The following is a 21993-nucleotide window of genomic DNA, read 5'->3' on the forward strand; positions in this document are numbered from 1 at the left end:
GCAGGGCGGGTCAGGATGTGACACTGAGTGTGGAACTGGAATCTGGTGACTGTAGTGTTCCCGGACTGAACTGGCGCCTCGGGATGGAACAGAACCTAACTAACTCAACCGCAACCAAGGTTCGTGTAAGTGTATGTTTGTTCGTTTAAAGCGTTATCCTCTATAGTTAAGTGTTAACAATGATTATGATTATGGAAGTCAGCTGAAGAAGTCTGTATCGGTTTGGAAGTTGAGTTACCATCGTTTTGTGAGTTCCCGCCTTATAAATATGTTATGCATAGGTATTTCCGTTCTACCTTCCTCAACCTCTATAACTCGACTCCCCTCCCTCTTACTCCGTCCTTTAATCATACATACATACACATGGAGATATATTCATCGGCGAGTTTTGGGTCGCTTGTCGTTCTCGACTTACTAATAAATTAAAACAACGCTAATGAATTTCTTTTTCGCCTCGCTAATTGTGAGTTCTCGTTTAACGTTCTTCTTTATCGCTTGCTTCTCTCTCCTCTAGCTTTTCGTTTATTATCGTTATCAATCAATTATCAATTTCAATTTTCATTTATACATACTAGTTTTTCATTAAATTTTTCCGCTTCAATGCTTTAGTTTTGTGCCTTGGACAAATGTCTGTTAAAAGTCGCTTTCTTTTTCCGCTTCTCGATTCCGTATTACATTTAAGTTAGTTTTGGTTAGATGGGAGTACAGTGTTGGCTGATCTCAGCATTGTCTAAGGATCTGATTGCGCAGCGGAAGTTACTAAATCAAATGCACACAGATCTAATCCAGGGGACAGTGACTAGCAACGTAGACCAGCTACGTTTGCAATGGAATACATGTGAGGAAAGTAAAAACAAGTCTATATAACATTAACAAAACAAGTCGAATTAAGGTTTTACGATACTTCACAAATGTTCCTGGGTAAACAACTATAAAGTGTAAAACTAGAAGCATAATATAATTAAACAATTCACAGAATTTTTAGGTAAACTTGCAGTTCACTACGTGAGAAACCACATTCTTCCAATTATTAAAACAAATTCTTTCTTTCGATAGATATATAGTATGTGGCAAACTTTCTATGTCCTTGCCAAGAATCCTCCAACCCAGTGCTCTCTCAATTTATCCCGATTGCTTGATACCCGTATGGAACAGTCAAAGTTCCGGAAGTCGAAAGCCTAACCCCAATCCCAACGAATGTGGATGCAGGTGCGAATGCTAATGGCGATGTTGGCAGTGTTTTCGCTTTTACGCATTGTTCAATTACGATTTCGTTTGCGATCGTGTGATATCTTCTGATAGATACTCCCAATGGATCTACGGCTGATTCTGGAGGCCACGCGAGGGGGGCGGTCTATATCTACTACACATATTTTAGTCTGTCGTCAGGCATTTGGCGAGCATCGAGCATCGAGCGTCTTGCTTATTGTTTCTATTCTGTGTTTAAATTTAACATTGTGCGCGATTTGTTGAACGTTTGACAACACTACAAATAACGGCAGTTTTACATGCTGATGCGGATGATTTCCGGAATTTCTTTTGGGGCAGAAATGCAACAAGATCAACAAATAATAGGCCTCTTGCTGAAGAGTAACGCTGTCCAGGAACTATACAAATGCGGGGTGGGGGTCAAAGCAAATGAAAATGAGGAACTCACTACATAGGAAACGAGAGACCGACCGAGCTTCAGTTACCCCGTCATCATCGTTTTTCTGGCAACAACATTTTATAGTCTCTGTTATCTATATCTCTTTCACAACTTATAGTCTTTGGGGTTAGATTAGATTTCCTGACTCGAGTGGCAGTCTGTGTGTGGGGCTATCCAACTAAATAAGGCTATTTTGGCACACAATCACAACGGAACACGGAACATCTATTGTACAACAACGATAACAACACAAGGATGGCTGGTACTGGGGCTAGCAACTGATCTGTGGACTGAATTTTGGGGACTTGAAATCGAATCTTACGAATTTTGAATTCGTTAGCTGGCTGCAGACGGTGCAGTGACATTCTATGTGGCAAGCACGCCGCCTGAACGTCTCCAACTAGCCATGCTCCTGCTCCTTATTGTAACGTCGGTCCCCGTCTATGAGAATTCTGGCTAAATGCTACAAAAACGGCTTTTAAGTGGTTCGCGCTTGTTGCTGTTGTTGTGGGCGTGGGTGTGTGTGTTTCTGGGTGTGTGGCGGCTGCATTGCTTTCGCCTTTTTATAATTCACGTTTACGCTTACTTCACTATTGTACAATGTGCGACTTGCATTATTATATTCTCGTAATTATTTTATATAAGTATATATGTATATATGTATGCATGTTGGAGTGTGTGTGTGTGTGTGTGAGTGTTCTTGTGTCGAGCTGCTGGGCTACTCCTATTTTTGTTTTTTCCATTTTTTCGTTTTGGTTTCTGTAAAATGCGCTAGTTTATTGATACCTGCTGTGGCGCCCAACGTGGCACAGTCGTGAACCTGTGGGTTTGCCCGTCTGCCCGTCATTGGCACTCTAAATTCTGTCCTCCTCATCCTCTTCCTCCTCCTCCTCGACCTCCTCGCCGTTCTCCTCTAGCTCCTCCTTGTACCCAGGATGCTCAGAGATGGCATAGTAATTGCCATTGTAAATGACGCCCAGTTCGCGCAGCGCATCGCCGCGTATTGTCGCCTTTATCGTCCAGTTGTAGCAGTCGTCCGACTCGGACTCGCGATCCAATCGCTCCACGTCAAGGATCTTGGAATTGAGGCGTTCCAGTATGATGCCGATGTCTTTGATGCTAAGGTGACGCTTCTGGTCCACCGACAACTGGTCGATCAGCAGCAGAAACTTCTCCGTCGTCGTCTTATCGTCCTCCATCACCGTGTTCTCCGTTTCGCTCTCGGAGCTATCCCGCTCGGGGGCGATGTCCAGGAATCGCACATGGCCCTTGGCGCCTGACGAGCGGCGTTGCATGCTGCCGCTTCCGCCGCCACCGCTGCCGCCCAGCATAGGATCCATAACCGATGGTGCCGACTGCGGCTGGGGACTGCTGCTTCCGTCCTGGATGGGCGACGTAGCCACGCTCTTGTGCACAGCAATCTTGCGCCCCTCCTCGTGCAGCGCACAGCAGTGGAAGTCGCACTCGGTGGTGCTGGGACTGCCCGCCCTGCTGGGCGTGTGGGCGTGGTGGGCGCATTCCGGCGTATGCACGTGGACCGCTCCCACGCCCACACCCACGGTGCTGTCGAAGGAGCTACCCTGCTTGGAGAGTCGCCTGCTGCCGCCGGGTATCACAACTCCTGGCGGCAGAACAACGCCACCGGGATGGTATATGCTCGCCGGTCCGTCGTCGCTGATCACCGTTATTTGAGGGCTGGCATAGCGTGGCTGGGAGGACTGCGACGACACTGACTTGTTGTCCAGCGAGCTCTGAGCGGAGAGGCCCTTCTTTGAGGGCGAGTACTTGTCGGACGACAGCAGCCCATTGCTGCTGCCCAAGCCGGAGCACATGCTCCCCCCTCCGCCACCGCCTCCTCCGCCGCCGCTTCCTCCACCCTGCCGCTGATCCCAGTGCAGAACGACCGTGACACGCCCTTTGTTATCCATGATCTTCCACGACGGTGTCTCATCGTGCAACTCCAGCGCATGAATCGTCTCACAGACGATTTTCGGTATAGCTGATATGGCTGAAAAAGAAATGATAGAATAAGATCTGTACGGCTAGGATATCCCAACTAAGGTTGAGCACGAAAAGATGAGAAGGTCAACTAATATCTCAATACGATACGGACACGAATGAACTTAAGAATCGGCCGACGTGTTTTTGAATGTCTAATGGCTGTCATTTAAATCTCGATGTAGCATTTTCCTTTTGTTTAACTTTTACATGTTACGCTTTTGTTTACAATTAAATGTTAGCAGTGGAAAGCTTAATAGCTTTCCCACAGGGATGATCGCTTTAAAAACATACTGAAATTTATTGCATTTAGAATCGTATATGTATGTCTCAAAACGGAAGTTTTATTTTAAATTGTTTAAATGGCCGTTCTTTAGAAATTGAATAAGCTCAAAAAACTATTTAAAGACTTTAAATTCATTCGCAAACAATTGGCCTTGAAATCAATACAAACAAGCTCCATTGGTGTGATCCAAGGTGTGCTAAGTGCTAAGGTAAATGCTTGCTCAATGAATTGGTTATTTAATTTAAATGAAATGGAAAGAGTCGTATACTCAGGCCTCTGATTAAATATCAAAATATACTTTTTACAATTATTCAGCTATCTCTTTTAAGTGGGAGGCTCATGAGTTACGCAGTAATAACAAATATTGAATCTATCTTGTATCTAAACAGATAGGTCTAAATCTAAATATAACTGCAAGTTCCTGGCTCGCTGACAGACATTTCCCTGGCCCAGTACTGATCCCGAAATGCAGACCAACTCATTAGACCCACCAGCCTTTATGACATCGACGCCAGTGGGATACCAGCGCTCGCCCTGTCTTAACAGCAGCAGCACCGTATTGTTGGCCAGGGTGCGAAAGTATTCGCCGTCCTCGATTTGGGTTCCATCACACTCCAGAACAACGCGCACCGGTTCTGAAGCAGGAACCCCCAGCTTATCCTTGCCGCGGACCAAGAGCTCCTCGAAGGTCCCAACTACGACGCCCTTGCGCACATTCCGCCAGCTGTCCCAGATTTTCAGTGGTCTCTTGCCGCGAGACTCCTGCGAAGAGAAATTCGGATTAGTTGGGTTTTACGAATTACAATTCCAACTGCTGGCGAAGGGAAAGTGAAAGCTGAGATGTGGGAGGCGTAAGGTGGTATGGGGGTGGGGTGATGCGGGATGTGGGATGCAGGGTGCAGGGTGCAGGGTGCAGGGTGCAGGATGGGCGTGACACCTGTGAAACGCTGCGCACGAAAAACGGACAAGTGGGTGTGGCAGCAGGCCCGGGCTGTGTCATAATTTCCTCAGCCCGCTAATTGGGCTTCTCTGGCTTGGCCAAAAAGGGCTCAAGTGTCAAGGCCACAACGGCTGAAGCTCATATTAGTTGTGGAATTTTTATAGATTATAGGTTTAAACAAATCTACTCCCCTCATTCGGAATAAAATAAAGCTAAGTACTAGTCTTAAAAAAGGAAGCATATATATGTAAAGAGGGCCAAAGAAAATTGAAAACGAATCCTTTTGGCTAACAGCGCACACAGCTGTTGGCTAACAGTTGCAGGCAACAACAACGGCCACCCGAGCAGGACGAAAGCTGCAATGTTTAATGTATTGCAAGGACATGAGTGTGGCGCTCCAGTGACCCAGTAACGAGTGCAGCACACGAGCCATATACAAATATCTCTCTTCGGCCAAGCAAGCCCCCAATCCCCCGATTCCCGATTCCCCAGTTCCCCGCCCGTTCACCCAAAATAAAATGTTTGAAAAATTACAAAAAATTCATGTTGACATTTTGCTTATTCCTCCGCACCAAAAACAAGCAGAAACTTTTCATAAAAATATTTCATTTCCCTCGCCCTGCCCAGTGTTTTGGGTGCTCCCTCCTCTGCTCTCCCCGCCCATCCTCTTCCCCTTCCAAACCATCGCACCGATTTTCCTCTTGGGATAGGTCAGTTGCTGCGGCCCAGCACCATATGGCACCGAGGGAGTCCAGCGGGTCGGGGATTTGCTGGCTATTATAAATTATGAAACTGACCATATTATAAACAGCAAGCATTGCCAATTCTAAGGCTCGATAAATAATATTAATGCCCTAAAAGAAGTGTCGAAACCTGGTTGATTCTCCTAGCACTTTAAAGTTTTGTCGCTCACCAGTAACTTTAAAAACGATGGAAAAATAAGATTACCTAATGAACATGTACATATAGCAAAGGTTGAAGGTGATAATTTATCTTTCCTAAGATTAAAAGTATTTTCATACTTTATAAATACAATATGAATTAAATACAATGAATTTACAAAATTTTAAAAAATAACGGCAGCCTATAGAAGTTCTCGATTAGTATTGCTCTATAAGGTTTATACGAGCATATTAGCCAGTGTGAAAAGCGTTTACGCAGGTACTCAGAATTGGCAGTACATTTTGCTGTTGAGCCTCAACTGGAAACCTAACTGGATAGTGGACGGATTAGGTTTTTTTGATTTAGAAATGAAGGACACTTGCATCCGATGAAAGGTAAACACGAAATACGTATGCCCCGCAAGGGAAACATTACCATTGCGGACAGTCCGCCGTTTGTGGCCGACGAGGGTCCCGTTGTGATGGCCCCACCACCCACTCCGGCCCCACCCGCCGCCGCGGCAGAGGCAGCTACGCCCTGCGTGGCCTGGGCCGCCGCCGCAGCTGCGGCTGCCACTTGTCTGATGCTCAGACAGTTGCAGAGCGGCTTCGTCACGCCCAGCGTGCACAGGGCGTTGGACCACATGGTGGTGCTGGTGGTGCTGTTGGTGGTGCTGCTGCTGCCAGCCACTTTTAGGCCGAGTCTCTGCGCTGGTGGCTTGCAATGGTTGGCCTCGTCGCTCCCAAGGTCGTCTTACACTTGGAGCTCCAAGCTCTGGTAATCCATGTCCGTTTAAAAATCCGTTATATAAACTCGTACCCGATGTACGCCTTACAAAATCCGAAGTTTCGGATACTTTTACCAAAAGTTCTACAAAAATTAAAGCTTATTGCTTATTGTTGGAGTCATAAATGCCTTGCGTTCAGGGGAAAATTCGTAATTACAAAAATTGTTAAGGGGGTCACGAAAAAAAACGCACTTTGCACAAAATACAGCTTCTGGTAAAAATGTTTTCTTTCACTTCCTTTGAATTCTTCAGTTTGTTGTAAAAACTTGGAAATTTTAAGTGCCTAGAATTTCGCTTTTCACTGCTCGTGCTTCGCATTCGTATTCGTATTTTTGGGGCAGGTCAGGGCGGGTTGACCTTCGCACTTTCACTTTACGGATACTACGCGCCTGCAGCGCCCTTTTGCCCGTGAAACCGCCGAGTTTTCATTTTCAATAGTCGCTGTGCCCCAGTACTTAGACTTAATTATAGCTCTTTTTTAGAAACTTGATTTTGTAGAAAAACGCTGGATTTGTTTAGTTATAGCACCCAGTGGGAACCTGGTATTTCCACAGGCCAAAGCAGCGTCTTTTGCTGCCTGTGTGCTTGGCAGCCTGGCAGAGCAAACTGTGAGTTTTCCCGACGAGATGCTCCATCGGATTTCACTACGCCAGCAGCTGCTGCTGCTGCTGTTTCTTCTTCTTCGACTATTGGGGCTGGGTGCGTTTCTGCAGCGCTTTAACAGCGCTTGAAATGAGCACGAGGCATCAGCGCGAGAGAAGTGCAGTGAGAACGAGGTGAAATGCAGCGCAAAGCTTTGCGAGAGAGAGTAAGACAGGTGGATGGGGTGGGGGTAGAAATCCCGTTACTACTATTTTCTCAAATTAAAGCCTTCAACGTTTAGGTCCACAATTAAACCGTATTTGTTTTATCCAACCCACTGTCTCTCCTTTACTCTTTTTTTCCCTAATTTTCGATGTTTTAACAGGTAAAGATATTTCTCCGTGCTTTGGCCTACATTTGTATCGATGTGATATAATCAGGACGCCAAAGCGCGCGCACCTTCTCCCTCGAAACGCTTTACCAGCATTCAATTCCATAAGATCCCATCAATTTGATTTTGTAAATATTTACTTCCAATCAACGGCGTTCAATTAATAGAACTGCTATTGGATTGAGTGTCCCAGGAAAATATTGAGCTTTCTTTTAGACTTGCTCAACATGTAAACTCTAATATTAAACATTGAGGTCTTTTAATAAAAAGGGTGATACAGAGAGTAATGCACTTTTATATGAAGCTCTCTCGCTCTCGCAATAGCATTGCCAGCTGTAAATGTAAATGTGAATGGATAACAGAGCTCTAAAATAACTGTAATTGCTGCTGGCCGAGATTTTTAATTGCAGTAAGAAGAAGAGATAATACTGTTTTGTTTATCCTAAGTAATGACAGATCAACTGCCAACTAAAAGCAATCTCGGCTGCATTTTTATCAGCTCTTAAAGAAATTCCTGCTCTTTTGGAATTCGCAACTAATTTATTCTTGGCGACATCCTCTCAAAGCAACAATTTTGGAAAGGCCAGAGAGCGAAATTCCTTTTAGAGGGGGTGGTAGAAGAGGAAGAACAACAACAGTTGCAGCCACATGTGGGGTGGGGGCAGCGGTAAAGAGGGGCGTTGGGGGTGGCACATCTGTGAGGCGTAAGTATTACCTCTGTTATTTGGGTCAAAGCTATTCACTCACCCGCAAAGCAAAACGAAACGAAGGAACTGCATAAAACATGCACAAACACACACATATACACACATGCAGAGCAGGAGCTTGAGGGACACGCACACAAAGAGACTAATGCGGGCCACAGGCTTAATAGGTTCCTCTAGCGGATGCGGACGCGAGTGCGGAGCATCCGCAGCGATACGCCTTGCTAGATACACTCGCCAAAGGTTGTCATATGAAAAACTCAGATAGATGGAGCAGTGTGCCTATACTTTAGGCCAGGCATGAATCGTATCCATTGCACTCAAACCCAAGCAACAAAATAAAAATTTGCCTTATCTTCTAAAAGTTGCATTGCATTGTCATGCATTCTGTTGTGTTCTGTGGCGTCTTTCGGTTATTTCGGACTTTTGAAGCAACTAGGCAGAACAAATAAAACCTTTCAGATGATCAAGATTTTGTTCAGCTGACCAAACAGAATATACACATAGTACTGCTCAACAAAATAAAATATATTATAAATTTTAGTTTGTTCAAGCTGCGTGTAATTAATAAAACCAATTACCTACATGTTATAATTCTAAATCTTTTTATGTTATTATTATTTTTGTTATTATCACATATGTACGTTCTAGTTTTTGGCAGAAAATTTTTTTTGTTGTACATGTGTACATATGTATATGTATATACATATATATTTACATATGTACAAATTGTTTTTAATTACATTATTATTTTCTTGTTGTAGAGTAGAGCTAAACTCTTTTTTTGGAAATATATAGCACAGGGTTAATTGTTCTAATGTTGGGAAAGGCTGAAACCGTCGGTTTTAGATATGGATGATGGGGGGTGGTGATGAAGTGATAACAGCTGATTTTGGCAAAGTAACTTGCGGTACCGTGGTGATCGGAAACTGAAACGGTTAAGCCGTAGTTGCCGGCTTTGCTTTGCTTTTAGCACGTTTGCACTTACCTCTCTGGCCATTACGACATGTTATCACCAGCGGCGCCCGCTTAGAGGGTCTGCCATTTGCTCAGCGGCAACAACAACAAAAACAACGCGGGAGCGCCTCTGAGAGCGAGGGAGTAGGAGAGGCAACAACAAAGCTCACGCTTTTCGCGATACGAGAGCGCTCGTATGTTCGCTTAGGTATGTGTGTGTGTAGGCGGCAAATGGTATAAGCGGAGAGACAGAGAGAGAAAGAGTGTGGGAGGTGTGCGTGTGAGTGTCTCAAAAATTCTCTACTACACGTTTATTTTCAATCTTCTCTTCCCGCACATTTCTCCAACGCGCCGATGCTGCTTCGTTCTTCCTCTTGCTTTTCTATCCTGTCCTTTGGCTTCCTTTACTTCTTCCTCCCCTCTCGCTGCGTGGGTATGTGTGTATAGGTGTGTATTGGAATTCGCAAAGGTATTTGATTAGGACAGCTGGGATTTGTTTAAACAATTAGCGTACATCACTATTTGCAAATTGGTTACAGTAACTTGTCTCTACCCACGCCCACTTTTATAGGTGCGGCTGTTGGGCAGGATTCGCTTTTTGGCAGTGGTGGTGGCGTGCGTGTGCGGTATGCTTCTGTGTGCGTGCGAGAGAGCACATTGGAGTACCGTTATCGCTGGTGGAGCCACATTTTCTTATTTGACATACACTTTTTTATTGCGATTTTCGCCAATATTTGCGGCACACGCGTTTCGTTGTTTTTTCTTACTTAATCAAAATTAATTTTCTTTACTTTCTTTCTTAATAGCTTTCTTTTAACCGTTTTTTGTCCTTATCGCTGGGTTGTACGGCACACACGCTTCACATACGTTCTAGATTTTGGCAGTTGTTCAATTGCTCGAATTTATTTCGATTTAGTAGTGCGGTTGATGTAGCGATTTATGAGTTTTTTCGGTGCGGAAACAATAACATTTAATTCATTTTAAGCCGAGTAGAAATGCAAATCAATTTTTATTTTCGGCAGCACTCGAAGTACTATCGTTATCGATAGCGATTTCTTTTACCTGTGGTATTTCTTGTAACATACTTTTGGGTGGTGCAGAAAAGAATCACGCTGGGCTGCCAACTCTGTTTTTGAAATGTTCTTTGGATTTTTTTTTGTTACACATTAAAAAAGAAATTGTTAGGAAAAAAAATACACGTTTTGAAATATTATTTCCCACGTTAAAATGTATCTATTTGACTATACACGACACTGTGATACTTAAGCCAAAGTTATCGATTACCTTAATACTAAGAAAGTATGCCCAGTTTATGGTATTCCTTACCTAACTATTTACAGCCACACTAGGCTTACCATTTTATCTACTTCATTTGAGTAACAAAAAAAATTATATATCTTACTCGAAGCGTGAAACGTTCCCCACATATAACTTAAGATGGACGACATACGTAGCAGCATAGACGATATGATGGACCGCTTTAACGAGAGTATAACCCACTCGGCGCCCAAGAAACTACTCTTCAACCGGCTTTCAGCCTCTTTTGATCTAGGGGCTTGTAAGAGTTTTTAATGGTTATGTACAGGGACATACCTAGAAACTAATAAGTAACTGCTCTTCTAGCACCCAAAAAGCGTCGCTTGGAGCGGGAATCACCGGAACGAAGTCTAAACGCCAGCGCCACTTCCCTCAATAGTTCCGCCAACGATCCTTTGGGTTTCTTGGAGAACAGCAAACTGCGGACCGAGCTGATCGAAACCAAGGCCACAGTAATCCAACTGCGAAACGAAATTGAACAGAAGAGCCGGGAACACAGAAAGGCCTTAATGTTAGCTGAGAACAAGAGTACGGCCTTAAAGGAGCAGTGCGATATAACCAGCAAGAAGTTCTTGGATGTGCAGGACGAAATAAAGACGCTTCAAAACCGAGAGATGGCCTTCAAGAATGAAGCCAGTCGGACCACCATTGAGTTGAACCGACTTAAGCTGAAGCACGATGAGGCCATGATGAAGTTGCAGAGGGAGAAGTATCTACAGGATGAGGATTCCCGCAATGCCCATCTGTGCATTAACAATGAACTGGCCGAATATCGCCGGATTGCCCAGCGGAGCGATCTCGAGCTGCAGTCTACGCGCAGCGAACTGGACCGCCTACGTCAACGCCATGAAGAGTTCAAGGCCAGGGTTTCCGGTTTCGAGGAGCTTCGCGCCAACCACGAGAAGCAAACACAAAGCTTAAAGGTGGCCAACGACCGCATACAAGAGCTGGAGTTCGAAATTCAGTCATATTGCGACTGGAAGGAGGTGACCAAGACCTCACAAGAGCGTCTGGCCAGTGTTCCAGATTTGCTTGCTGAGGTGGAGCGTCTGCGCAGTCACAACAAGCATTTAAACACTCTGATAGGCGATAAATTGCTACTGGAAGAACAGGTCCACGACTACAAAACGCGACTGGACCGTGAGGAAGGTGCTCGGGCGGAAGCAGCCTCCCTGCAGGTGAAACTGGTTCATGTGGAGCAAGAACTCAAGGAGTGGGTCAAGGTGGCCCAGGATCACTGTTTGGCCAACACTCTGGTCAGCCCAATGGCCCTACGCTCGCGCATTGAGCAGCTGCTAAAAGAGGACATCATTCACGTGGCAGAGAAGACTTCATCGGATTCGGATACTAAGCATTTGCAGGTAGGTTTTGTCAAATGATTCTTAAGTCCAATTTATCTAACTTCAGTTCATAGACCACAGTTCGAGATCTAGAACAGAAGTGCGCCATTTATTTAAAGAACATCGAGGATCTTAATATCGGTCTGAAGCGTCACAAGAACTTCAAAGAGCGACTGCAACGCAAATTAATCACCGTGTCCAAGGAGCGTGACTTCTACAAACAACTGGTAGAAAACTTCGACAAGGACATGACCATGAGTAATGCCAGTGTGGCGGACATGACGCAGGACATGCAGGTGCGGTACCGAATGGAGGTGCTCGAACGCACCGTAACCGGATACAAGGATATGTGCGCCACGTTGGAGCGCGAGATTCAAGCCATGCGCCAGCAGGAACTACTGAACGAACCAGCTGGAGAGGGCTACGACAGCGTCAAAAAGGAACTAGATACGCTGCGGCTGGAAAACGATCGCCTGCGTCGGCGTAAAGAGGAACTGGAGCTGGAGATGATGCACCGTTGCCTGCGGGGCGATTTTAACATGAAGGACTTGAAGGTGGTACACTTCAATGAAAATCCCGCAGCCGAAGCCTATGAATCCAGCAAGAACATGATGGAGAAGCTGCAGGCCGAAATTGAGCGACTGAAGCGCCGCAACAAGAAATTGGAGGACGACCAGGAGCAGAGGCTCAATGAAACCACCAGCACGGGCGGCATGACACTGAACTTTAAGGAGTTCAATCAGCTCCGTGCAGAATTGGAGTCCGCCAATGGCAAGATGCGAAAGATGAAGGATTGCTTTAAGGCGGCCAGAGAGGAATTCCGCGATGTGTGCTACATGCTGTTGGGCTATAGGATCGATCGCATTGGTGCCAATAGCAACTATCGGTGGGTCTCGAATCATTAGGTGCTCCCTAAAAGTTGTTAATACAACATTTTTTTACAGCATCTCCAGCATGTTTGCAGAGGGACCGGATGACTATCTGGACATTAGCCTCAACGAATCGAACTGCTTGGCGCTGCTGGAGTCGCCATATTCCCATACATTCAATCCACCTATTGACCAGCAGCTGGCAGCCAGTAACTTTCCCGCTTTCTTTTCCGCCCTTACCCTAGAACTTTTCCAAAGGGCCACTGTCACGATGACCTAGAAGAACACTATTTTAGTCTTAACTTAAGCTAGCCGAGTTGAAATTTATTCTGGTCCACATCAGATATACGATTGTTATTCTTATTCTACCACAATAACAATAAGCTCCGCCACAGACTGCATTTGAGAATAAATATAATATTTGTCTACTTTTGTATAACATTAAATAAATGGAGAAATATTTATTAAAGGACACGTATACATTATAGTAGTGCACAATAGAAATTGGAATACTCTATCGACTAAGTAGAGGTCAGGATGTGAGCCACCTGCTCGGGCGTCCTATGCAGTAGTTGCTCCGGCTGCTCGAAACCGTTGGCCGGATCATGGACTCGCTCATAAATCTGCTTGTAGATGGCCACGATCACGTTGAAAGACCTTTTCTGAACTGCGGCCCGGTGACTGCTGGACATGATGAGCTGCACTTGCGGCAGGAGCAATACATCGGGTAGTTCCAGAAAGGCGTCCATCTTGGACATGAAGATTTTTAACAGGTTTGTTTCTATTTTGGATTGATTGCTCTGTAGGATAGCGTAAATGGGACCCAGATTGAGGTTCGCCACCAGAGATGAAGCCTGCTCGGAGGTTAGTGTGTCCAACTGGGCATCCGACTGCGCCTGCAGCCGCTCCACACGCTCGTCCATATATTCGTAAACAGCCAGCGAGCTTTGCATGTGATGCAGACAGTTTAAAAGGTACACACCCATGTCCACGGTGGGCAAATGAGCAGCACTTTCTTGCACGGACTGCAACAAGGGATCTATCACGCAGCTAACGATCTTTGTTATGTCTGCCTGCCGACCATCGACCATGGTGGCCACTGAAAGAATCTCTTTGAGCATATTCAGCAAGCGAGCAACACTTGGCGGCGGTACCAGATCCCTTTGCGGGGGTTCCAAGGCCAGACCAGATCCTCCAGAGGGTCGCTGTAAAACACCTCTCACCTGGGCAGCCAAGGCGCCTAGGTAGATCTGCTCACTACTCTTTTGAAGCTCCACCAAGCACTCCTCCAGGCTGCCGCCATGCACCACCTGGCGCATTATTTGCTGGTAGAAGCGCAACAGGTTTGAAATGGTAAACAACACAATGGTGTCCTTCTCCGCCTGCAGTATGGTCTCCACTCGGACCTTGAGAGGATGACATACTCCATCGGCTATGTAACCCAAAGCGTTCTGCAGCTGGTCTGAGATATCTATTGCAAAACAAAGACCATTAGGTTAGTCCCTTAATGGATTCATTTACTTATCTTACCCTGCTTATCACACTTTTTGAACAGTAACGATAGGTTCTCCTTTTCGGTGGGAATGCTCTGATGCAGCCACGCAAACATGTCGCCAATATATCTCTTCGGATCATGGGCATGCAGCTCAATAGGCTTGGGGTTTCCTCCAGGACCACCTTCCGTCAAGGCTTCAATGAACTGACGCACCAAAACAGCTCTCCTCGCAATGGCGTATTCATCAATAACGTATCTGCAAAGCGACTAATTTTACAAAGGAGGCATGAAATACCACAGAATCACTTACTTGAATAGGACTGGACGGTCCTGCAGCCGGCTCATGGCTTCCACAATAAGCGGACCTATTTCGTTGTTTTCCAAACTGCGACAGTGGTTCTGGGTCCATCGGTAGAGTCTCTCCAGAGCGCCCTCCTGGTGCAAAGTCATCTCCTCCATGATGTCGATGGCAGCTGTTTGGTAGCCACACTGCATCAGCAGCCGGCAGTCGGCGTGGATGCTCTGTACTCTGTCCAAGACGCGAAAGAATTCCGGCACAATAGGTGCATCCTTGGCAGCGCCATAGAGCAACTGGTGTTCGGCTCCGCTTAGCTGAAAACGGGCTAGAAAAGCTTGGGCAATCTGCTTATGGACCTCCAAGCGGTCCCTTTCCCGCTGCATGGTGTTGGTCTGCTTGATGAGATCCTTGGTGAGGGCCTTTGAGGTCTCCAGATCCGATTTCATGGTCTCCACTGACGTGGCCATCATGTCTAGATCTTCGCACACGGCATCCAGGGAGAGCTTCACTTGGCGGAATGCCTTCAGAAAGTTCTCGTTGATGCCCACGGAGCGGTGTTCGATCTGGCTACGCAGATTCCTGCGATTCTGCAGGGTATTCTCCGTGAAGAAAGTGGATAGACCACTCAGAGCGTCCAATGTGTCCTGGGTCGTGAACGGAGTTATTAGTTATTGTCTACTCTTGGGACCATTAGGGACTGACCTTGTCCGACTCCAGGCGTGTCTCCAGGATCTTGTTGACCCTTTTTTGGATCCTGTCCAGCTCCTCCGGTTTTTCTTGCGCCGAGCTCATCTCAAACATTTGAGAGTGGCCAGGTTTCCGAAAAGTAAACATATGATTGGAAAAAACTAAATAAACAAATGAGTTTTGTGAAATATATTTACGTTATTAATATTTTACGTTATTCATAAAAAAACACATAGCTAAAAAATGTTTTAAGCGCCAAATCATTTTTGAGGCTTCACACAGAAGACTGTGGCGGTCACTTTTTTATACCAAAAATACCAACAAATGTTTACTGAGGCCCTGGTTCGAACACTATAGAAAAATGAAACAATTTTGTTTTCGACAAATTTAAAGCAATATTTTGAAATATCGCAGCTTTAGGCATCCATAGCTTAAATTCGTCAGATAAAATGGCGGCCCTGGCCAGCTTGACCGCACAGTACACCGATTCCGAGAACGAGGGCGATGCTAGTCCGGATTCCCAAAACTCCACCGCCTCCCAGGTTTAGTTTCACCTTAGTTTTAGTTAGTTTGGCCACAAGTTAAGAATTTTAATAACCGCATTTCCTTATACCCAGGTAATCATACCGCCCAAGCGACCCTCGCCGACGCCCACAAAACAGGATGAAGAAACCAAGCGATCCAAGGAGAAGAAAAAGAAGCGGGCCAAGAAAGTGCGACGGCTAGTGAGCTACCAGGATGACACCTTGATTTCCGACGAGGACGAGGACCGCGCTGCAGCGTCCTCCAGCGAAGAGGAGTCCAGTAGTGGCGAGGAGAGCAACAGTTCTAATTCCCCGAGCGGAGACAGCCTCAAAGCCAAGGATAAAAGCAGTGCTGGTAGTGGTTCCAAGGACGGAGACACCCCCATGGAGGTTGACGAGGAATCTGCGGCGTTCCCGAACGAAGAACGCACGGCTGAGAGCTACGAAAAGGACCCCAAGTACGCCAAGTACAAGTTTCAGCTGCCAGCCGAACCAAAGGGGAAACCGTCCGCGGAATTAGTGGCCAAAATCACTAAGATGTATACAAAGATGAACCAGACAAATATGGATATGAATCGCGTCATACAGGATCGAAAGGAGTTTCGCAATCCCAGCATCTACGACAAACTAATAAGCTTTTGCGACATTAACGAGTTCGGTACCAACTATCCGCCCGAGATCTATGATCCCTTGCAGTGGGGCGAGGAATCCTACTACGAGTCCTTGGCAGCAGTTCAGAAAACGGAGATGGTGAAGCGGCAGAAGGATCGCAAGGACATGGACAAGGTGGAGCAGGCCACTGCGTTGGCCAGGAAAGTCGAGGAGGAGGCCAAAAAGCGGTAAGAATGCATTTAATCCCCTGTTCTTATTGAATTCGTTGTTAATTCGATTTCGTACTGCAGCAAATCCAAGTGGGATCAGCCGGCACCTTCCTCAACCGTTGTTAAGCCCACTCTTCCGGCTCTGACTACCACGGTTACGGGCACCAAGGGCACCGTCATCTCTGCCTTTGGGTCGCTGCCGAAGAAGCCAGCCGTTTAGATTTTATTCTAGAAATAAACTTTTACTTTAAACATTAAAACATTCTCGTTAAAAAGTTTTTATTACGGAGAAGGAATACCCCAAATACCAAAATCACATACGGATATGTACAGTGGTATTTTCTTGGTATATTAAAACTTATTCCGCATATTTTTCTCACTGTGGCGCGGTCACATTGGTTCTAACTCGAACATTCGTGTGTGTTGGGTTGTACTTTTGCGTTTTAGATCACAAGAAAACAAATAAATACAGTGTTTATTCATTGGATGCAGTCGCCGTTATGATTTGAAAAAAAGAGTGCGTGTTACTTAATTAGATTGAAAGTTTTAAAGTCAAATTTGTTGAACGCAACGCAGGGCAAAGCAACAACAACCACACACCGAGAGAAAAGAGAGAAGACAACGCAGCAACGTAAAAGAATTTTTCGATCTGAGCGGAACGAGTGTGTGTGCAAGCGAGATGGCCTAAGATTTGTATAAAAAGATGAAGAAGATGCCGAGATAATTGTTAAACCCAGTGTTCGTGTGTGTGTGCGAGTGGTGAAAAATTTAGTTTAAACAATCTTGGCCGTGCCATTAACACAAGGTGCATTCAAATGCGGATGTGGCCATTTAAACGGCAACCGGTATTTCGTCTGCCCTCGCTGCCTATCCTTTTTTTAGCTGCGCGAGTCGCTATTTTGCCGCAACTTGGGCTGCATCTCTCCTTCCCCTCGCACTCGCTAGAAAGCTTATTTATAAACCCAATTGCAAGAGCGGAACAGAAAAAAGGAAAAAGAAGCACCGTTCAATTGTGGGCAATTTCAATGGGTGAACGCCATTGTCTCTGGAATATGCATAATATTTAGCAACAGAAAAAAGGGGGAAAAGTGGGGAGAAAAGAGCCTAAGGAAGAAGAACAAGAGCAAATCCCCATCACTTTGTTTCGCTCGCAACAATGAGATGCGCTGTCCCTCTCTCCCTTGCCTGCCTTTTCTCTCTCACCTTTCGGTGCTGCCACTTGTTGGTGTGTTTGTTGTTTGCCGTGCGTCTGTGTTCGTGTGTTGCCCTGCCCAAAAACAACTGAAATCTATTCAGCTTGTTGCTTTCTCGGCCACAGGAAATCAAATGAGAGCGCATTTTGATAAAGAAAATACTGTTCGGCATCAGGTGTTAAAGTGCTAAACAATTCCAAAAGGTAAAGGAAAGTAAACAAAAACGCGACGCGTGTGCTTGTGTGTGGCGCCTATAAAAGCCAAAAACAAAATACTGATATCCAAACACAACAAGAACCATATTAATAATAACCAACTAAATACAACAACAAGAAGCTACGGCATCGAGTGATTCAACGCGGCGCACCAAATAAACCATGTCGGATTCGTATTATCAGGTGAGTGTGCGTGCGTATGCGTGCATGTGTGAGAGTGTGCGTCTGCCGGTCAAATCGGTTGCTTAATATTTTCCCTATCAGCTAGCCGCCCCTCCAGCGCCCTCCTTCTCTTTCGTGGAGTCAGCTTTGGTATTACAGACATTCCAACGAAAAATACAGTCCAACGTCGCTAAATCGATCTTTTAATATTCAAAGAAAATACAAAATTGTAAATGTAGTACATTTTATATTTGTATGTGTTTTCCTTCAACTACCCAAAACGCCAAAGGCGAAAATTTAAAATTTTTTTAAATAGTATTGCAAAAAAGGTAGTAATCACCAATGACTATTAGAAAAATTAATTGTCTATGTGAGCACCTCCGATTTAATGTAGAATAACTCCTAACTATTTCGGAACAGGACCCTTTTTACTATAATGTTTCTATTCAGCATCCAACCAAAGCCTTTCATTGATAACCTCTTAATTTTTATAAATTCTGCCAGTATATTTTCTGCAATATTTTGGTTGCAAATTGTCAGATTTTATATATACTGGACAGGTTAGGTGCACTGTTAATTTAGGTTGTGGCTTATCGAAGCCCATTTCTGGGCTGGGTAAAACACCTCTCCTTGTGACACACCTGTTGCGCACCGGTTGTTTCCGCTCCAGCTGACGGAAACCACTTGTGGGTTATCCCTGGAGCTCTTTTGTAGCCCCCTATCGACCAGGAATAATAACAGTACCAATAAGAACAGCAACAAATGCCTGCAAATGACATCACTTTCGTTAGGTGGCGTGCACAAATCGCGTTCCACATTCAAATTCACATCCAGTGCGGCAAGTGGCAATTGGCTTAAGTGCGTGACCCGCAGCCTAAAAATAGATACTCAGCGGTTAACAATTTTATGAACATTTTTAATACCTTCTGGGTAATTTGAACGCCTCGAACGTAAATGGAAATTATAGAAAATGACCAAAGGCAAAAGATCGCGGTTAAAAGTGATTTGCAATTTCTTCAGTTTTAAAATCCTACATTGTAAAAGTACAATAACTACTATTCGATTTCCGTAAGGAATTCTACTTAGCATCAATCTATTTGTAAAAATTCTTTGAGCCTTTTAAATAGATTTACCCTTTGGACTTGCTTGTAAACCTCTATCGCAACTTTTTTCCGTGTAGTGCAATTACTGACGGGTTACAATTAGTGGGGTGCCCTGCAATCAGTTGATTACAGGGTATTTAAGTGTGCAGTTTATAAATAGAATACTCCACCAAGTTGTTTTTTGGTCGATGCGACGCCGCCTTATCTCAGACTCGCTTATCGCTCTTTATAAGTTCTGATTGTAGCTTCTGTAGAAGTAGAATGGCATCGGGAACAGCATCCATCACGTAGTGAGTGACTCAGAAAAATCATTCAGCACTGACCCATTAAGTTAATTTCATGAATTCATTCACCAGACCTTGCAGCTACTTTCAATGGTTAATTTTTGCGGGATGGGATTTTGAAAGTGCAAAACCCACCGAATAATATAAGCCCCCAGTGGTAATCACACTCGGTGTTTAGCCAGAAAACCAGATTCCTGAAGGAGGAGCAGCGGCAGCTCCTACTTACATACTTTTGCCATTTACGGCGGTGCACCTGAGTTGAAGAGGAGACGAAATCTGCCCGCAGGTTCGCTTCTGTCAGATTTCAGAAAGCAGAGAACCGGTTTCGGTTTCGATTTGAGCCATCTTGGCGGTGTTCTATAGCTGCTCGGCAGAACAGGGTCAGCCTGTTGGCATGGAAAACGGCACTCTTGATAAAGGAAAGCCTAGAAAATGTTGCACTATTTGATCCAACAGATTTCTTGTTAAATATTCGATTTACAAATGATTGTTAAGCAGTAAGGTAAATTTAACAAATGCGAAAATAATACATGTTAAGTTAATGCTGCGCTGAACTTCATTTTTATTCCATTTAATAATCTAAACTTTAGAAAAATGTGCTTGCTGGTTTCTTGAGTGTTTTGAGTTTGGTTTTAAGCATTGTTGATTTGTTTAACAAATTTGCAATGGGCAAAAGGCCTCAACAAACACACTTGCCATGCTTGCGGAATGTTAGGCAAACAATTGGTATGGAATGGCGGTTGGACCATCAAGTGTCACGTGTCCCTGCCTCTCTGCCTCGACATCACCCCTCCTGGCCATCTCCTGCTTCATTGTGTGGCCACATCTTGGCCACTGACAGGCTGTCAGAACAAACAAAGGGCCACACAACGGGGTCCGAGCGGCGTGCGAGGAGTTCTGCAGCTTGTTGTCTCTGGCCGTTGTTTACCTTTGGCTCCGACTGCATCCCACAAAGTGCCTGCGACTGCGAGATAATTCCACCAAGTATACCAATTAAAGGTTTATTTTTCCACTCAGAAATGGGTGTACAAAATATAGCCTTTGTAAAGGTTAATTCTGACTCCAAAAGGTAGTGAAATCACAGCATTGGAATAAATTGTGTTCTTTATATCCATTAGTGTTAAAGAACTAACCTTGGAATGCAGGAATGACAGGTTGTATTTGGGATTCAGCTAAGGTAACATGTTTTTGCGACTATATTTATGAGAATAAGATTTTGTGATGAGTAATCATCAAAACATTCCCCACATAATGTATCTTTGTAACTTATTCAGTATTTCTCTATGTATTCGTTTAAAATTTAAATATTTTTCAGCGATGGGTTCTGAAGACGATGCAGATACTGCAGTGAATTTCTTTAATTAAATTGCCACTCAGTCGCCGTCTTGTTTACAGCTTCAATTTTCCTCTGATTCCTCGCTGTGTTTCCGCACATTTGTTTTGCACGAGTTTTCCTCAACCCTGGGATGGGATGCATTTAATTAAATTCAATTTGTATCTATTAGGTTGGCGTGGGGCAGCCTGATGGAGGCTGATAAGCTTATCATACTGCGACTAGTCGTGATTCGTATACGAGTATGTAAATTTCAGCTGCGCAAAAAGTTTTATTTCGTTTGAGCGATGATGCGACTTAGTCTTGAGCTTGCGTAAAAATAAAACGCCTTTCCACTTTCTCTACCCCCCGCAAAAACATTTCCCCTTCTGGGGCGAAGCTCCACAGATTATATTATTTATATTTCATTGGAGCAGCCAGTTGTTGTGCTGATGTTTTGTTATCAATTCGACCCTCGGAGCTGCTTTGCCTGCTTACATAAATTGAGCAATTAAATGTTGCAAAATATATGCATCGCTGCTAGTCAAGCGTTCAAACGGAAACTTTATTACCATTAGTTTTCCCTCTTCGATTTTCCCGAGAGGCAAAAGAAAGTATTTCGTACCGCGGGGTCGACGGGCATTGAAAATCATTTAATTAACTTGCTGCCTATCGCTGGCCTTTTGTTTGTGTTGTTCGCTGGCGTTATATCACACCCATTTGCCCCTCTGCATTTGACTAAGTTAATTCATAGCTCGTTATTGCTGTACAACCCCCACCACCACCCCTTCCACTTCCTCCCGCCGTGGGCACATTTAATTGCTGCAATTGATGAGTTCAATTGCGCAAATTATTGCGCTGACTTTGTGCTACAGCTACAGCTGGTGCTTCGTTCCTTTTCCCCGGCTCCATATGAGTTTGTGGGTGCGAGTGCTTTCGGACTGACAGACTGACTGGGTTTGGGGTCTAAAGCAACAGGTGAGGAGCTAGGATACGTGAATATTACCTTGGTAATCTATTAGAATGGATTTGTGCCGGTGCTTCATAAACACAAGTTATTGGCCTGCGAAAATTAATCAAAAGCTATCGTAAGGAAATCACTTCTGAATTGATAACAATTAGGTGTGCTATGACCTTTTGAAAGGAATGATCTTACCTAGTCACTCGAATCTAAGTCAGCCCTCTACGTGTTTTAACC

General features: G+C 44.7%; 5 protein-coding genes across 10 annotated transcripts in view; 3 read left to right on the forward strand and 2 right to left on the reverse strand.

Annotated features, from left to right (window-relative positions):
- Window positions 1-252: 252 nt before the first annotated feature.
- Window positions 253-10282, reverse strand: LOC6540912. Of its 3 annotated transcripts, XM_026978204.1 has the most exons (4): window positions 9690-10264; window positions 9207-9600; window positions 4424-4694; window positions 253-3656 (listed from the first exon to the last, which is right to left on the reverse strand). In XM_026978204.1, the coding sequence occupies exons 2-4, from the start codon at window positions 9216-9218 to the stop codon at window positions 2503-2505; spliced, it is 1437 nt and encodes a 478-aa protein (XP_026834005.1). In that variant the 5' UTR covers window positions 9219-9600; window positions 9690-10264; the 3' UTR covers window positions 253-2502. The 3 variants fall into 3 exon arrangements, 2 of the variants coding, with proteins under 2 accessions (XP_026834005.1, XP_015014807.1); XM_015159321.2 differs by lacking the exons at window positions 9207-9600; window positions 9690-10264 and adding an exon at window positions 6190-6487; XR_003407753.1 differs by lacking the exons at window positions 253-3656; window positions 4424-4694 and adding an exon at window positions 9071-9147 and having other exon boundaries at window positions 9207-10282.
- A 181-nt stretch (window positions 10283-10463) lies between these two features.
- LOC6540839 (mitotic spindle assembly checkpoint protein MAD1) lies at window positions 10464-13151 on the forward strand. Its single transcript, XM_001970293.3, has 4 exons — window positions 10464-10733; window positions 10799-11853; window positions 11907-12718; window positions 12777-13151. The coding sequence occupies exons 1-4, from the start codon at window positions 10613-10615 to the stop codon at window positions 12979-12981; spliced, it is 2193 nt and encodes a 730-aa protein (XP_001970329.1). The 5' UTR covers window positions 10464-10612; the 3' UTR covers window positions 12982-13151.
- A 2-nt stretch (window positions 13152-13153) lies between these two features.
- On the reverse strand, window positions 13154-15487 carry LOC6540763 (conserved oligomeric Golgi complex subunit 6). The gene is made up of 4 exons (XM_001970294.3): window positions 15197-15487; window positions 14507-15138; window positions 14232-14452; window positions 13154-14172 (listed from the first exon to the last, which is right to left on the reverse strand). Exons 1-4 carry the CDS (start codon window positions 15326-15328, stop codon window positions 13223-13225), a joined length of 1935 nt encoding a protein of 644 aa, XP_001970330.2. The 5' UTR covers window positions 15329-15487; the 3' UTR covers window positions 13154-13222.
- LOC6540771 (SAP30-binding protein) lies at window positions 15477-16786 on the forward strand. The gene is made up of 3 exons (XM_001970295.3): window positions 15477-15723; window positions 15799-16544; window positions 16608-16786. Exons 1-3 carry the CDS (start codon window positions 15631-15633, stop codon window positions 16744-16746), a joined length of 978 nt encoding a protein of 325 aa, XP_001970331.1. The 5' UTR covers window positions 15477-15630; the 3' UTR covers window positions 16747-16786.
- Window positions 16787-16877: 91 nt separating this feature from the next.
- LOC6540672 (serine/threonine-protein kinase N) overlaps window positions 16878-21993 on the forward strand; it is a 32995-nt gene continuing 27879 nt past the window's right edge. For 3 of the 4 annotated variants that reach the window (XM_015159071.2, XM_026978897.1, XM_015159066.2), the window contains exons 1-2: window positions 16878-17043; window positions 17845-18117. In XM_015159071.2, the coding sequence (XP_015014557.1) occupies window positions 18097-18117 (21 nt within the window). In that variant the 5' untranslated portion in view covers window positions 16878-17043; window positions 17845-18096. Of the gene's footprint in view, window positions 17044-17822; window positions 18118-21993 lie in introns of all 4 variants that reach the window. The other variant, XM_026978894.1, reaches the window with a different exon arrangement.

The sequence above is a fragment of the Drosophila erecta genome, unplaced genomic scaffold, assembly GCF_003286155.1.
Source record: "Drosophila erecta strain 14021-0224.00,06,07 unplaced genomic scaffold, DereRS2 tig00000055-arrow-pilon, whole genome shotgun sequence".
NCBI lineage: Eukaryota > Metazoa > Arthropoda > Insecta > Diptera > Drosophilidae > Drosophila > Drosophila erecta.